Source organism: Barbus barbus (assembly GCF_936440315.1).
Source record: "Barbus barbus genome assembly, chromosome: 32".
NCBI lineage: Eukaryota > Metazoa > Chordata > Actinopteri > Cypriniformes > Cyprinidae > Barbus > Barbus barbus.
In genome coordinates, this window is record NC_136760.1 from 6,046,981 (window position 1) to 6,065,719 (window position 18,739).

The 18,739-nt window shown below is 37.3% G+C and overlaps 1 protein-coding gene across 1 annotated transcript in view; it reads right to left on the bottom strand.

Moving 5' to 3' along the window:
• LOC306852120 (caskin-2-like) overlaps positions 1-12,534 on the bottom strand; it is a 50,377-nt gene extending 37,843 nt beyond the window's left edge. The window contains exons 1-2 of the mRNA XM_079388772.1: positions 12,370-12,534; positions 11,658-12,009 (exon numbers count right to left, since the gene is read on the bottom strand). Of these exons, the coding sequence (XP_079244898.1) occupies positions 11,658-11,751 (94 nt within the window). The 5' untranslated portion in view covers positions 11,752-12,009; positions 12,370-12,534. The remainder of the gene's footprint in view (positions 1-11,657; positions 12,010-12,369) is intronic.
• Positions 12,535-18,739: the final 6,205 nt, after the last annotated feature.

The window sequence follows — 18,739 nt, forward strand, 5'->3', positions numbered from 1 at the left end:
TATTGGGTGTAGGACATTTCTAAATCCCTGGTAGCCCTTCGGACAGGCATTCATCAGATTTTGGTAGTCCAAAATGAATTTAACTGAAATAAATAAATCAGCTGAACACAAATCAGGATGATCAAAAACTAGAAAAAAACAAGAGAGTCAAGAGAGTAGAGGTGCAACGGATCACAAAATTTCTGATTCGGATCGTACTATGTATTTTGAGCCACAGATCGGATAATTTTTGGGAGAGCAAAAAAAAATTAAAAAATAAAGTTATCATTTAAATAACACTTTCCCCCAGTTTCACAAACAAGGCTTAAGCAAGTACCAGACTAAAATGTTTGTGTAAGAGGTCTCAACTGAAAATATCTTGCTCTGACATATCTTAAAATATGTCAGTGTCATAGTTCTGGCTCAAAATGCACAACTGAAACGTTTTCTTCCAAGGCATTTTTATAAAAGCTGCTTAAATACAACCCAAATTTGAATAAAATGAAAACTAAAAGAATTTCAAACCACATGAGCCAATATTTTATTCACAATAGAACATCGAGAACATGTTTAAACTGAGAAATTGTACAATTTTATGCACAAAATGAGCTCATTTCAGATTTGATGCCTGCTACACGTCTCAAAACAGTTGGAAAAGGGGCATGTTTACCATGGTGTAGCATCTCCTCTTTTTTTCAAAAAGTTTGAAGACGTCTGGGCATCGAGGTTATGAGTTTCTGGAATTTTGGTGTTGAAATCTGGTCACATTCTTGCCTGATATAGGTTTCCAGCTGCTGCAGAGTTTGTGGTCGTCATACATATTTTTCATTTAATGATGTGCCAAATGTTCTCTATAGGTGAAAGATCTGGACTGCAGACAGGCCAATTCAGCACCCGGACTCTTCTACTACGAAGCCATGCTGTTGTAATAGCTGCAGTATGTGGTTTTGCATTGTTCTGCTGAAATACACAAGGCCTTCCCTGAAATAGATGTCGTCTGGAGGGGAGCATATGTTGCTCTAAAGCCCGGTACACCGACGGTCGGCCGTCAGGCAGTTTTTGTTCGTCGGCCGATGAAGTCTTCTCAGTGTGTTCCGCGGCGTCGGCTGAAGTTGGTCCTCGTCGGCTTGTTGGTTCCTCGCGAGAAAAAAAAAACCCGGAAGTGACGAAGTAAACAAACGACGAAGTCAAGAGGGAATACACAGAACGCTCATTATTTGTTTGCATTTCTCATTCCGATACGTGAATATTTAAAAAAGATATGGCTGTCTGGAACGAGGCAAGTGAAGATGAATTGATTAGCATGATCCAGGAAAGGCCAGCTTTGTATGACATTAAGGAAAAATGTTATGTCTTTTTTTAGCATATTGTAAGCTGCACTGTTAATATGTTATGCACAGTTGTAATTTACATTATAGTTCTTGCAGAATTCTATGTAGACTTTAAAGTATCTATTGATTTTTTTTTTCTTAAATTTTGAAAATCCTGGATTTTTTTACTGATTTTAGTATCTAAACAGATTTTTTATCATATTGTAAGCTGTATTGTAAATATGGCATGCACAGTTGTAATTTATATTCTAGTTCTTGCAGAAATCTGTGTAGACTTTAAAGTATCTACTGTTTGTGTTCATTTTATATCATTGCCTTGTAGCAAATTTTTTGGCCATTGTACTGCACATTGGAAAATAAAACACTTGACTTTGGGTAAAAGGTACTTGCATTCACAATTCTTTATGTAAAAAAGGATCACAAAACACAATGATGTAAAAACCTAACCTTTATTTAGCAATGTCACACCATCTTCATAAAACCGACACCAAGGGTTTTATCAAAGACTGGAAACAAACAAGTTTGTCACGTCACGTGCCATTTGCAACGTGTCAGACATTTTCAAAATATCAAGATTCCGTCTGTGGTGAGCGAGATTCTGATCTGATTTCAGGCACCTTTGTTTATGTTTTGTATCCCTTTAGCTCTTCCGGTTTCCGGCTTTGAGTAACAAACACAGACTACTGCCACCTGCTGGTACAGAAAGGAATTTCTTCTTTACGCAGGCGCAGAAGGACGTGCTATTTGGCCATCGGGTGTCGAGTGTCGGCTTGGTGTGTCAGGGCAACTTTGGACCCAGACACTGCCGAAGTCAGCAGATGTCGGCCGACCCCGCAGTCTGTTTTCGTCGGTGTTGGCTTGGTGTGTACCGACCGGGCTTAAAATCTTTATATACCTTTCAGCATTCACAGTGCCTTCTAAAACATTCAAGCTGCCCATACCATATGAATTTATGCACCCCCATACCATCAGAGATGCTGGCTTTTGAACTGAACGCTGATAGCACACTGGAAGGTCTCCCTTCTCTTTAGCTCGGAAGACATGGCATCCGTGATTTGCAAAAAGAATGGCAAATTTGGACTCATCTGACCATAGAACACCTTTCCACTCTGAAACAGTCCATTTTAAATGAGCCTTGGCCCACAGGACACGACAGCGCTTCTGGACCATGTTCACATATGGCTTTCTTTTTGCATGATAGAGCTTTAGTTGGCATCTGCAGATGGCACGGCGGATTGTGTTTACCAACAGTGGTATCTGGAAGTATTCTTGGGCCCATTTATTAATGTCAATGACAGAATCATGCCGATGAGTGATGCAGTGTCGTCTGAGGGCCCGAAGACCACGGGCATCCAACAAAGGTCTTCGGCCTTGTCCCATACGCACAGAGATTTTGCCAGTTTCTCTGAATCTTTTGATGATGTTATGCACTGTAGATGATGAGATTTGCATAGCGTTTGCAATTTGATGTTGAGGAACGTTGTTTTTAAAAGTATTCCGCAATCTTTTTATGCAATCTTTCACAGATTTGTGAGCCTCTGCCCATCATTATTCTGAGAGACTCTGCCTCCAAGACATCCATTTTATAGCTAATCATGTTACAGACCTGATGTTAATTAACTTAGTTGCTAGATGTTCTCCCAGCTGAATCTTTTCAAAATTTCTTGCTTTTTCAGCCCTTTGTTGCCTCCGTGCCAACTTTTGGCAAAATTTGAAATGAGCTCATTTAGTGGATAAAAGTATAACATTTCTCCCTTTAAACATTTGTTATGTTCTCTATAGTCTATTGTGAATAAAATATTAGCTCATGTGATTTGAAAGTCTTTTACTTTTCATTTTATTCAAAAAAAAAAAAAAAAACATCCCAACATTTCCGAAATTCAGGTTGTATCTTAATTTAACTAAGGCCTAGTCCTGGTTTAAGCTAAGCCCCGTCTGTGAAACTGGGCCTTTAAGTTCTTCGATACCACAAAAACTAGTAGCATAACTAATAAAGGTCAAACATTTTTAAATACAATTGAACAGTCAGTGATAAAATAAGAACAAATAAACATTAAGCCGAGAAATAAAATAAATCAAAGTTACAAATAAAACAAGGTCTAATTAGTTTTCAGGTACAGAAATGTAATAAGGGTAAAATTATCTGCACAGTTTTGTTTTTAATTTAACTGGTTTGCACTATCTGCCATGCGCCTTATGCCACCTTATCTATTTCTTTATTTTTTTTCTACAATGTCCTTACTTGTATAGCTATAGAGTTGTATGTACATATGTTTAAACCGTATTATCTGTATTTGAACGTGTTTAATGTTAATTGTATGCACCAAGGGTCTGAGGGTAACGCAATTTCAATTCTCTGTATGTATGTGCTGTACATGTGGAAGAATTGACAATAAAGCAGACTTGACTTGACTTGACTTGACTGATAACACTGCATAGTGTTCACTCTATAAATTAAATACAGATTAATCTTTGTTAAAGCTGTGTGTTGTTTGATTAACATTAAATGACAGACAACAGCAGGTTTTTATAGGTCGTTGTCCCTTTAAGACCGATTGCACGGGTCCAATATAATGATACACATGTGATTTCTCTAATGTTAATGTTCACGCAAGACATATCCGACTGTGTTTACGAGAATAATTGCCCATACATGGATTTTCAGATAATCGTGTGAATGTGTCCGTTCAAGCTCAATGAGATGCTTTGCGCAAAGAATACGAGTACTGAATTTAATTCTCTTTAGTCTCTTCGTGGCATCAAAGTTTTAAAACATTTGAATGTTTAAATTGGCAACATATGCAAATGATCAACTATGATCTGTTTCACCCCTACAAGCGAGTGAACAACGCAAATCAGGAAGAAGTTCAGAAGTTGGCTAGCGATTTTGCAAGCCCTGGGGTTTTTGTCAAGGGAACTAGGGTAATGCTAACTTTCGTGGGTGGCCCATAAAAATAAAAACAAAAACACATTACAGCAGCACTCACTACCACACAGTGGTTAGTAGTAAACACAGCCATAAAGTAAAAAAATTAAAAATTAAAAAAATTAAAAAATATATATTTTTTTTTGTATTTCAGCAGATCTGGTTATGGCTAACAAAAAAATATTCCTGTAGTCCCAATGCAAATGGATTCTGATTCCAAAAATTAAACTGCTTCCATGCAATTAAATTAAGCTGTGACGAGTTGAAGGGTTGTGTTGCATTAGTACATATTAATTAACTAAGCTGAACAAGAAGCTAAAAAGTGCACATGTGAAGTAGACAGATCAATGCAGATCCCATCTATATACCCTATTTTGGCCGATCCAAGTAGTCTAACACTGTATGCTTCACACATTGCCTATGGATCTGCAGGGTCTGTAAGCCATGCCTTTGGCTCATGCTGGGCTAATCACAGGCCCTGTTGCATCTTGCACCGCACAGGACTCAAACACTCCCTAAACCCACACAATAAACATAATGAGCCAATTTAAAGGACACCTTGTATCAAGTCATTCATTGTCACTGAGCCTGTTGGGTTTTTATGCTTGAAGGCATCTTTACATATTTTCTTATGAATAGAATTTCCCCTCAAAAACCCTTAAAATCACAACAACATACAGGTACTGAGTGAATCTGAAGTTTGGACGTAAACGGGTGAGTCAGTGTCTAAGGTATAATCAACAATAGCCTTAAATATACACTGATTTTAGGAATTTGACACATTTACACTGACAATAATGTCACTGAAAATGCATCTGTGAAAATGTCAAACTAATGTCAGCTCTTAAGTCTTTAATGCCAAGCCATTTCCAAACACAACTTATAAGATGCAAAACAAAACCTGAATGAAGATTTTGCAGCACAGTTAAGCCCACGCTTCCAAAGTTTCATACATATGTATAAAATATAAACTATTTACTGACATTTTCAAGTACACTACCATTCCAAAGTTTGGTGTCATTAAGATTTTTTAAAAGGAATTAATACTTTTATTCAGCAATGCTGCATTAAATTACATGTATTAACAGTCTTCCAAAAAATGTATTTAAAATAAAAGCTCTTCTTTTGAACTTTCATGTGAGGATCATGTGACACTAAAAAACTAAAATAATGGCTGAAATTCAGCTTTGCCATCATAGGAGCATATTACATTTTATGATATTTAAAAAAAAAAAAAAAAAAAAAAAAAGATTTTTTGAATGTCTGAAGCCATAAATGTAGCACTTATGGAGAACTTATGGGTCAATAAAAGAGAAGTATCGTGTTAGGTCAAAAATGCGTTAAAATTCATATCAAAAGAGACCTGAATACACTATTATAAGGAAAATGTTTCTAAACAATTTCGGAATCAAGTCATTTGTTTAAAAAAAATCAATTGTAAAGAAAATTATCAAGCTGAAAAGTTGGAATGTTTAGCATAATTTTTTGACTATAATTTCAAGAGAAAATAAAAGCTAAAGCAAATTTGCAAAGCAATACAATAGTTGAAATCCTTTTGACAATCAAATCAAAGTTGTGCCACTAGCCTACCATTTTGTTGTCATGAGACAAAAAAACGAATGTGTGACCATGTCATTAAAAAAAAACAAAAGACGTTTTGTTCATCTCAAATGGAGCAGAATAACCCTAATAACCCTACGAAAAACATCTTGATATTCATGAATCAAAAATACACAAGCACACACACACGGCTAAATACTTTTCCGAAATTTACATGTCATGTAAATTCATCTAATTAAAGTCATTTAATTAGACATCCATCCAATTAAATGACTTTAATTAGATGGATCGCTAGTGATTTGGCTTGGCTTGCCTGAAGCAATTTGGGGTAATAGAGTTGAATGACCTACCTACAATTTGTTCCAGTAAACAATACAGTAAAATACAAGCTAACAACTTCTCTTATTAGAAATATTATTAGCAACTTTAATAAACTTGTATTAAAAATTAAGATTGTAGAAAAAGGACTTTTCATTTCTGCATAAGGTTGAACCACCTAGCTATACCCCTTTACCCACATGGATTTCAGCATCTTTATGTGTGGCGCACAAGACCCAGCAGTCACATGTTATCCCATGAGCCTTTGAGACAGTGTGTTCAAAGGGAATTACCACCACAAAATAGGAAAACAGTTTTACTGTTACCTTTCCAAAACACTGGATCTTGGCTCGTTTCTTAAACAACATTCTGCCACATGATGAAAGCCTCCCTGAACAAAACAACTGGAAAATTGTCAAGGTGTCTGAGCTCACTGTTAGTGGATCAGCGGAGATAAACGGAGGACCTGGTTATGTAACACGCACAACGTGACTGCGCAAAAGGTGACTTACTGGCTCAATGTACATTTGAAAGAATGTAAATGATCTTGCAAAAGACTCAAACAAACTATGTCTGAAAGGCAAAGTTTCACTGATACATTGTCATTCTGCAAAATACAAAATACAATTTATCCTACCTACACTGGGCTACGAACTCTTTTGAGAAGGCTTCTTTGGAAATGTAATAGATTACAAGTAACCCTATTTAAAATGTAATAAGTAGTGTAACTGTTTTCAATTACTTTATTAAAGTAATGTAACTGATTACATTTGATTACTTTTCTAAATTTCTAATGAATGTTTTCAACTGTTAATCATTTTAGGGTTAACCACTCAACACTAATTACTGTCAGACTTTCAAAATCCTTCTTCATTAAAATTAAGATAATTTAGTTTTAAAGCACAGCTACCACAAAAAAAGACTTGCAGCACCTTCTGAGATTAAATACAGATTTAAATTCATAAACCATTTAGTTTGGCTACTGTTTTTTAAATCAAATCTTTGCATAACTATGACAGAAAACACTGGAATCTAACAATGCCTTGGGGGGGAAAAAAAACAGTTATTCTTAAAAAATAAAACATACAACCTAAATAGAAATAAAACAGTTATCAAATAAGCATGTGTCCTATTCTGTGTCCTAAACTCCTGAAACATTGTTTTATATTTTTGAGCAGTCAATGCAATTTGGGAAAGAAATCAATCCTATCTGTATGTGTGTGAAAATATTCAGATGTAACCCCCTTTGTAATCGTTAACATTTTCCTAAGCAAATAATTTAATCACATTTATTCTCAGTAACTGTAACAGATTGCAGTTACATTTATTTGTAATTAAATTAGGTATTTCTGTTACATGTAACTAGTTACTCCTCAACACTGGCTAATAAACAATCAATGAATGATATTTGTTACTTAAATTATTGCATAATAATTATTATTATTTATTTAATAATAATTAAATAAATAAAACTACCAAATCATATGATTATACATGCTGTAAATTCTAAAATTCTGTCTTAATATTGAACTATACTATGGCACACAAAAAGGCTTTTGGCCATCTAACAAAGACTACGTGCATATGGTTATCTTTCTATTTCTCTTCAGAAGGAAAATCTTTAACCAATCATGTACGAGGGTGTTAGAAAGAAGGTATTTAAGATAATCTTTACAGATTGATCCTAGTCGCTCACTTGAAGGAAGATAACATCATTACATCGAAAGCAGACATAGTGTTCTGATTTCATATCTCTTACATAGTCTGGTTTCGTCACCTGCTTTTGTAAGGTTGTTTTGGTGCTGATGACTGTAAACAAAGCTGCCGAGAACCAGTCAGCTCGAATTAAGCTTACATTTATCTTGCTAGTCTGTGCGTAAAGACTTTTCTCCAAAAAGGACATTTTTATCATGGAAGCTTCAATTAATCATTTTTGTGAAATTAATGCTGTTAGAAATAACTAGGCCAGTACCGTCTTGTTTAAGAAGATCTGCTCTGAATGAGCTGAAGCTCAGTGGATCATATGACCAATGGCCATAGTGACACCAAAGATTACGTTAAAGTCTCAATGTAGGTCATTATTCAGCTTTACAATATAGAACATTCGGGTCACAGAGGTCAAATATAATCCAGGCTATTGTCTCAATATAATAAAGCAAAACTAATAAGGGCATGTCTGTGTAAGTGCAATATTTATTCAAATGCTTTTACTCTGAAATTACTTATTCAAAGTGGTGATTTCTCACTTTCAAATTACTTGCGCTGTACCTATTACATAAGACAATGAGGATGTGAATGTGTTGAGATTTTTGAAGCCCGTAGAGATTCATTATCATTTGCATCAACATTGAAACCAGAAATGAAACCGGAAAGGTGAGACAAATCAAAGCTGAAAAGTTAAGTAACTACACAACTAAGTCACACCCATATTTTTTATAGCTACAATCACTTTCCCTCTGGCACCATGTACTAACCAGCAGTGACACCGTTTCCTACAACAAATGGTCTGTCTCTCTTCACAGAAAGTGACAACTCTTCACGGCACAATAAAGAACGTATTTGATATTTAAATGTACAGTTATGTGGTGTGGCAATCACACCAATGAGATTTCACAGTGCACCGCCAAAAACAAACTGAAACCAAATAATCACCAAAATGCCATCACATAGTTCGATTTACATAAGATCACTGGTCACTTTGTAATTTCGCTTGGTTTAGGCACAGTGTGGAAATAATGCAAAACAGGGATTACACAAAACTTAACCCTTGCACTGTGCCGAAAATCCTTCACCGAATTTGGTGTCCCTGCTATAAACACCAGTCTTTTAAAAATTGCTTGTAAATCTCTAATTAAGCTATATTATCACCAAATCTTCAATTAAATCATTTTGTCAACATGTTTCTTTCAGTTAGCACAGATTTTGTATTTCTTCTTAGAACGAATTGTACATAGGCCTAGAAAGTTGTTGTACCCTGTGTGAGCAAAGTCAGTAAGTTTTAGTCCAATCCAATAGCATTAGCACTTTTGGGAAAAAGAAAATCCTCTCTACAACGCAACAATTACTTTAAGACTATTAAAACAAAGACAAAAGAGCGCATTCACATGCAGTTATTTCTAATAAATGTGAGGAGCTAGATGTTGTACGTGTCTTCTGATCTGCACTGTTTGGGTTTTCTACAGTAGCCTTGTGTTGTGTAGACTAATTAAGATAAAAATAGTAAATGTATGCAAGCTCTCACATAATGCTAATAATACTGTCCATCCTTTAATTAATCTCTAGTTTCGATGAATATTTAAAAGCCGACTGTAAGATGCAGGACCTGTTTGCTAAGTTGAAGGAATGGCTGGCTTACACAGTTTATACTAGATCTAGCAATGACTGACAACATCGCTCATGGATTAACTCATTGAGCAGATTCCAAAACAGTCCTGAGTAGCCTGACCCATCTGTCATGAACAAGAGGAGAGAGTATTAAAACATGTACAAGCTTGTGTAAAACATGCTTTGCGTGGAAAATCTCAATGGCTTTCAGTTAGCTCATATGGAACTGGTATTTTTACACCAGTGTTTTACAGGGCTACAACATTTTTAGGGAACAAAAGCAACTGAAAGCAAAATAGCCCTGATGACGTTGCGCTGAAATCCAGCTCTCTTTAAAGTTAATCTGTCAGTGTGCCATATGGGTTATCCCTGATTTGTAACAGGACAAGCGGGGGTGAAGATGAACACCAGATTTCAGATTTTGGCAAAAAGGAAGGAGGTTGTTAAGAGTTTCAGGGTCCAATACAAGATACTGTAAACTCAAGCAACAGAATTTGTGGCATGAAACATTATTTTGACCCATTCCTCCTTTTCTTTAAAGTCAGCATAAAATGAAAATTCACTATTTTTAAATGTTTGCTATTGATTTAACTCTATCTTTGTATACTGGACTTTTCTAATCATTTAGTCTGCTTAAAACACTTTCTTAAATTCGACCTCAAGCTTGTATTCATCCAATTATGTAAGTCACAATACAAAAGAAATGATCTAATGATCTGTCTCTTCTTTTGTTTCATCGCAACTTTAAATAAATAACAAGGTTACAATTAAAGTAAGGCAGTTACACCTATAAATATACTAAAATGTATTTGAAATACATTTATTTCATGCTAAGTATACTACAAATACATTTACAAATGTATGTGCTTACTACAATTGTACTTTTGGTATACTAAACTGGTATTACTTACATTAGAACTAATTTTGTGCTTAATGCACTTTCATTGTGCAGAAGTAGTGCTGAAGTCCAAATAAAGATATACTGAGGTATATTTGATTGTGCTAAAGTGAAGCTATTGCAAGTATACTTTAGGTACACTTTGAATATCTTGCACTTAAAGACTGATATTATTCAAAGTTCCTACAATCACCATCAATAGTGACATTAAAACAGGCTTTATATTAGGAAATGTGCATTGTGCACAAGCAGTACTCCAAATAAAGTAATTATAATTTTTATATCAGTAAGTCTCAAACCATATGTCAGTTAAAAGATTTGCTTAATATGAAAAATTTATTTTAAATATATTACTCTTTTACTAGGGAAATTAAAGTAAATGAGGCACTTTTTGGAAAATCTGTTAAAAAGTTCCTGAGAACTTCTTGGTGTTGCCTTGTTTTGTAAAACCAAACCCACTCCCAAAAATCTCCAAGGCACTTCTTTATGAAAGTGATTAAGATTGATATGGCATTGTGTGACAAGAAACATTTAATATTAATAAAGACTTCACACCGCCATCAATATCCTGTAGCAGAATATAACCATAATTGGACTGACTATAAACCTTCAGATATGCAGGGAGTTCATTGACCGTCTGACCTGCCATGAACTGACCCTGTTTGGCCTCCAGTTGAAGCGGTCTCCATCTGCTTGGGGAAGACTTACAGACCGTCCTGAAAACATCCTCTGCAGGTGCACTGCACCAACTTGGCCAATAACTGACCCTTGACAGACTAGTGAGTAGACAGACTGCTGGATTTAATCCCCAAAAAAGGCTTTAACATGCCATTCTAACTGCAGTTGATGTCTGAAGGTACCTATTTACATCTAGTGTTTACGTGAAGTGAATACATTACTGGAATGGTCAAGAGATGCTAATGGCCTTTTCATGTTGTTTGGATGCAGCTGTTGTTTGGTGTCATAAAGGGCTGATTCAGCAATTAGTCTAGTATTATTGCCACTGCTGTTGCAGCTCAGATGTTAAATAAATGAGTCCCTGATGGTTAATCTTAATATCAGACAACAAAATCTAGGCAAGTCAAAACAACAATTTATGGGCTTGAAAATGAATTCAACTGAATTGTATTCTGGGTCACAATAACAGCATTTTCAAGAATGAGGGTATCAGGTTGCAGAATATCTCATTTGAAATATTTGAAATGTGAAACAGAAACTTTCAAAAGATACTTAATTCATGTTTAATCTGATCTGTGGCTGATAATGTTTTCAAATGACCGCTGCCAAAAGAAGAAATACGCCAAAAAAGCAGCCTACTTACTATTTCGGTTGGTCTTGATCTTGGCCAGAAGTTTATGAGCTGAAGGAAGGTCTCCATTCTTCACAGCCAGAAGAAGGTCCTGCTCCTTGCCCATGGCTCTTGTCCAGCTTCCAGAAAAGTGTTATAATCTGGAGTCACAATGTCATGATTCTCTCTGTTCATTAAACTTTGGACTTGGCTTTTGGTTTACCTGATCACTTTTTGTTTTGTTTTTACACATATGGTCTAAACATTTAGCATACTGAGTTTTTAATGTATGGTGCTATGCTACATAAAGTAGATGATTGCTCTTGAGCAGCGAGAACATACTGAATGTATGTCATCCTTACAGCCAGAAACTTCACAAGGAAACCTAAGGGGAAAACAGACATGCTGTATTATCATGGCTCAGTCAATACAGTCATATACACTTTAACATATTTGTACATAAAACGCAACTTTGCTGTTGTTGGTGTTTTAAGAAAACATCTTATGACATCTTGAATCTGTATTTTTATTTACAATAAACAAGCAACCAATCACGTCTAAGACAACCTGAGCGCTTCTGTACGTTTTGTTGTTATGGAAAGTACGTATAATAAGACATAGAAAATAACCATAAGCATTAATGACAACTTTCCTGACCGGTTACCTCACTAGGTGTTATTTAATCAAATTGTAACTAGGTAAGTTAATGCACTTGTCGTGTGGAGCTGTAGGATCGCATACTCACCAATGCGTAGTCAGGTCGATTTAAGCGCTTAAAACCACTTATTCCACGAAACCGACGAAGTTCAATAAGTATAATACCGTTTATGTTTTCCGTTTCTGTTCGGGAAATCGCAAAAGAGCAATGCCATACTTGAACGTGTTTGACACAAGTGAGCGGTGCGTGAGCGCGCGCGGATCGGTCACGCGCCTCCCTAGAGCTCTCTCTTCCTGAAAGGTGCGATGTGAGGACTCTTATATTCCAAGAAAAAAGATTCCATAAATGACGAATATCTCCTATAATATACTCTGTGCGTTCAAATTGCTAGATCAAATGTTCCAAAGATTTCTATATCATGTCAGGCTATATTTACAGCTTGAATTTATACCATAAGTCTTCATTCGAGGCTAATTTAACAGTTATTTCACAATGGCCTTTGTATTCGTTGATGGTAATTTAGTCAGGAAAACATCTGGGACATGTTAATTCGTTGTAGTTTCTAAAGTTAGTGTGACATCTGGTGTCTGGACGCTGTAATGTCCTGAGAGCTCTCGGCGGTAGCAATAAACAAGTTCGGGGTTATCAAAGTCGATTCCTGGAAATCTCAACTTTTTCCCTGCAAAGTTGAGATTTCACCCTAATTAAACATATCTGATCCAACTACTCAAATCATTCAGGCTTATTTGAAAATTAATTATTTGGAACAAAACTTTCAAGGGCTCTGGCATTTCAGGAATTGAGTTTGACACCCCTGAACTACTTGTTAATTCGTGTCCCTTAAATGTTACAATATGCAGAAATTCTCCACCACATTTCAATTATTTGGGTCATTTAAAAAAAAGATGATTTTCTTGTAAGAAACCCAGATTCATTTAGATATCAGATTTTCCCAAATACATCCAGATAAGTTTGTCATCATGAAATTTCTTCCAGGTTCTCATCTCCAAACGATAATCATGATTAGCATAAAACACTAGTTTAGTATGTTTGGTGTCATAGTAGTAGTTTGGATATATGCGACAGTCAGCAGTGCTAAAACCATAGGCTCTCACCTACATGAAAGCAGGAAAAAAAACATGGCATTAATAAAAATAAAAAAAAATCAATAAGCCCAGTGGTCAGTTCATCTGATAAAATCTGAATTATTATCATTATTATTACAATAACACTTACAATGTCACATGTGTGCATAGCCAGCAGAACAGTAAATGCTACATTAGTTGGCCTGACTAGCCACCATCTTTTTGCCATAAGAAACCTAAAATGAAAAATGTAAGACACGGCCATCAACAAAATAATGAATTAATAAGTTCGTGTACTGAATATATGAGTGTATGGATATTTCAGATCATACCTGTTATGCACATATCTGAGAAAGTCTGGATGGAGGATGTAGTAAGAACTTTCATTAAAGTGGCCACTGTAATAATTCCTTGGCCTTCAAAATAATAAATAATAACAACAACTCACTGAACAATAGGCATATTTATACCACAACAGCCAAACACAAGGCAGATAGCAAAGTGAAAATGATTAATCGTTTTCATTTTTGGCATATGAAAGGGGCAGGCAACTCATTTGGGGCCGGTAGCCACATTGGACAGAATATCATATCAGACAGGCCAAGAAAACTGAAAACAGTTCAAACTGAATTTAACAATTCATCACCCATAATGGAAGCCGAAACAGGCTACCACAGCTAAAATACAACTTGGAGAATGAAACTGATACAAGGGCAGATCATTGTGATGTGGTGATCATTTTACCAAATCACTGAAACTAGTTGTGAGGAAAACCACAAGACAACAGCAGAAGCACAATGGGGAAAAAACACGAATCTAAGGGTGCTTCTCATTTCTTATTTGTGCATCCTTGTTTCTCCACCCCCCTTATGATGCGAGGGAAGGAGTCAAAGTAAAGCTTATTTGTATATTAGAATATTCTTGTTCACTCAAGTGTCACTTCAAAGCATCATCAGCTGCACTCATGAAATCTGGCCTTATGTTGTTAAAGTTTAAGAAATTCATAGCTACTATCGGAGCAAAATGCCATGTTGAAATATATAAGATATAAGGTTTATTTAAACTGTGAAGGTAAAACATAAATTAAAATTATTATGACAAATGTGAAGGGGAGGAGAATTTATATGTGCATCAGTTTTTGCAACAACAAAGATTTCCGCATAAGATACACCTGTGTATCCACAATCATTGAAGGTTGCGCATTTATTATGCGGATGCAGCAAGAATATACATTAAGTGTCTAAAATTTAACAATAAAGTTTGCCATCTTTAACTTGATGTTCAATTGAATGTGCAAAGCAAACTGCAGAAATAACCACAACATTAATAAAAACACCGAAATAAGACTGCTCTGTTTATGTCAATCTCATGTGCATGTTAGTTACAGTAGTAATTTCCTTATTTAGTACATCCCTAACAAAAGGACCCTGGCATGTTTCTTTCAGAAACACCATTGCCCGTTAAGAAATTTTTAATTTAAATAAAATTAAGTTAAGATAAAGACCCTATGTAAAAATGCCACATGGCGGGATTTTGAGTAGCCATCAGCCATTTTCCCCTTGAACTTCTACTGTCAGTGTCTTAAATGTTAATTGTATGCACCAAGGGTCTGAGAGCAATGCAATTTCAATTCTCTGTATGTATGTGCTGTACATGGGGAAGAATTGACAATAAAGCTGACTTGAACTTGAACTTGAACTAATGTTTGCTCCTGTGTCAGTCACAGCTGAACTGTTGGTTGGATGAGGCTCCTTAACACTCTTCAAACAATCTGCGACATTGCCTTCCTCCACCCATAAGAAATCATATTGTCTAAGGAGAAGGGTAGCAGAGTTATCAGACTCCTTTCTGTTATTGCTTTACATGACGGAAACATTTTGGTAGAGGAAATCAGTTGAACAAACTATTTAGTAAGTGTTTGTGTTTCTTACCGCGAATATGCCTTCAGAGTGCAGTTTCCATTGTACAATGTTACAAAAATAAACAGAAGTAAAGTTATAAGAGCTATGTCAAAGAATATCCTCAGGAGAAACATCCTCGCAAGCGCACCTGTGAGTTCTCAGCTTGATTAGGCCTAGTATCGACAACTCAAGCGAGCTGCCTATCTAGGCAACCTTTTTTGGACATGGGCATTAGGCTGTCAACCCTGATATGGACGCACACCTTTAAAAAAATTTTAAAAAAAATTACGTGTGGTATTTTACATTGTTTAAGCAGCTTATCTTCTAGAGCAGTCGCGACCCACTTGTGGGACAAGGTGGGTCGCACAAAGCCACTGGGCGGCAGCTAAATGACACACACACACACACACACACACACACACACAATTCCTAGGGCGGGACTATATACAAAGATTAATTATGAATTGCGATATTGCTCAGTGCGATTTTCGAATCGCAAAGGCCAGGATTTAAAACATGCGTTGTGTCATGTTTTAAATCCTAAAGCCCCAGCAAAAGTTTAGAGTGTCAATAGCTGCTTTATGGTTAGAAAAGGTAGGTGTGTGTGTGGTGGGGGGTGGGGGGGGGGGTATTTTAGCACCATGGTTTAATAAACAATCTATACTATCACATCCTTGCTTTCTGATTAAACAAACCTGTGTAATTGAGTCCCATATAGCCAAAGGAGCTGTCGAAGTGATAAAGACTATTCCACTCATTCATGTTGAGATGATCACTTTGTAAAAACAGCTGAATGTTTAAAATAAACTTCTGCTCAAACACGGGATTAGAAGAGTTTCACAAAGACATTGTGCATTCCTGAAAAACATATATGAAAAAGTAGTCAGAAAAATCAGGAAAACAAAAAAATGTGTTTTTTTACTATTGTATCATGTTTCTATCAAGGGGGGGGGGGGGGGGGGGGTGATACATGCATAAATCAAGTAAGCCTATTTTTTTAGCGTTTTAGCGGTCCGTCGCGGGGAAGCTCTCCTCTTCCTGATACGCATATCAGGAGCAACTTGAAGCAGCCACCACAGGGGGCTTGTTTGGACGTCTTAAATCTACTCGCTTGCGGGGGCGCTGGCGAGTAGCGGAATGACCACAGGCTCCCCAGACCGTGTAAGGTGGGGGATGCACCAGATCGCTCACTCTACCGACTGGCTCCTTTCTGGGGGCCGGGCGCTCCCTAGAGGACAAGGCAGAGGCCGGTTCGCGTGCACGACGTGGCATGAACTGCTTAAACGCAGCTGACTGCATTTTAGCAGCCCTGAACTTACGACGGTGTTAACCGCGTTGCCGAATAAGCCAGAGCTGGAGATCGGGGCGTCGAGGCCTTCTCTTTATCACTGATCTCTGTCATATTCAGCCACAGGTGATGCTCAGCCGCCCCCAAACCTGCCATACTGCGCCCAACCGCCCACGCTGTATGCTTAGTAGCACGAAGGGCCAAGTCGGTAGCCCTGCGAAGCTCCTTAACAGCTTCGGGGGTCACACCGTCCCCCTCATCCATCTCCTTCAGTACCTCCGCTTGGTAGGCCTGAAGAAGAGAGCCACACCTGCCTGTCCCGCTGCTATGTAGGACTTACCAATCAAAGCAGAGGTGGTTCTACACTGCTTGGATGGAAGGAGAGGGCGGGATTTCCACGAGGGGGTGGAAGTCAGCGAGAGGTGCGCAGCGAGTGTGTCCTCGATCGCCGGGACTGCAGCGTACCCCTGCTCCACAGAACCAACGAGGTTGGTGAAGTCATTAGTGAGGCGGGAGGAGAAAGGCTGCTTCCAAGACCTGGAAATCTCATGATGCAGGTCAGGGAAGAATGGCAGCTTTATCCTCGCCGGGCGCAAACCAGAGCCACTGAGGAAACGCTCGTCGAGCTTAGATGACTGGGACTCGCAAGGCTCGTCTGGCCAATCTAAGCTCAACTTCTCAGTGGCAAGCACCAAAACGTCCACAAGTTCAGTATAGGCTGGAGAAGGCCACACCTCCTGGTCACTAGGCGGGAAAACGTTGAGTGATGCGGCGCCAAAGTTCACGGAGGGAGGAGGCCTCTGGAGCAGTGCAGCGGGGGAGAACGGCAGATTCTTGATCAAAAACCACGAGTCTAGCACGCGAGGTTTAAGTGTAAAGAATCCCAGACTAAAACGTCGTTGAGAAAATGGGCCAGAAAAACCACGAGACGCGAACGCTTCTGAAGAGAGGAAAATCTGAGGGGTAAGATGGCGTGAGCGTGGGTCTATGTCAATCACGTATGATGTAGGGGACGGTATCTTGCACCATCAGCCAATGAATTGGCGTGATTCTATAAGGGCTTCAGACAATCGTCACACCTGGGGGTGTTCCCATTGCGTAAAGCTACGCAGCGTTGAGTGAACCTATAAAAGAGAACAACTATTTTTGTTCATGTTGATATTACATATCATAATGCATTGGGATTTTTGAGTTACACGTGTTTATCTTAAAAAAAATGTACGTTTGTTTTGTATTCATCATTAATTGTAGCCATACTTGTACAATGACAACAAATTACCTTGTAACCATCATCATGGTTTAATAATATGTTTTCTTTTCAGCGTGTTGTATCTCAGCCTCAGTTAACAGGATGTTCACAAACTTTTCTCTAGTTACTGTTATTGTTCATTGTACTTACACTGTTTAATCTGTGGATCCAATTGATACATATCATAAAATGTCCACTGGGGCAGAGCAGTAAAGTTGTGCTTGTCCATAACTGGTACAGGGATTGAGTCCCAAGAGGATCAGGGCTCACTATTTGCTCCTGCATCAGTCACAGCTGAACTGTTGGTTGGGTCAGGCTAATGTGTAAAATGTTACAAAAACAACCAGAAGTAGTAAAGTTATAAGGGTTATGGCTAAGAATATCGTCAAGAGAAACATCCTCTCATGCGGATGTATGAGTTTAGAACCACGACTTTACAGAGGACAAGTGGTAGCCTATATCCAAGTTATTATGTGTAGGTTTATTCCCCTATTTATTTGCAACCATGGTAACATTTATTTAATTGGACAAGGAGAAAGTCTTTTCTCTGAAAACACTGACTATTGACGTGGTTGTCTAACAGAGTTGGCTTTGGAAAAATAAAATCTTGTAAAAGGGTACACATAAAAGATTAATGTTCAGACAGTTTGTTCTTCACAAAGACTAACAGAATACAGAGTCTCTTTCTGTCTTTGATGTGTTTGTGTTGAGTCTAATGATTTTAGAGTCACACAGTTTCTTCAAAGTCTTTAGTTGTCCAGGCTTGTGACAGAATAAGTTTGTGATCCCTTTAAAAATATCAAGGCAGTCTTTTTTAACAATTACAGATGAACACAATCTGAACTAATAACACAAAACACACTATATTTTTTTAATTTTTATTGAATACATTGAGTAATCTTTTTCACATGCAGGATGAGGAAAGTAGGTGAAA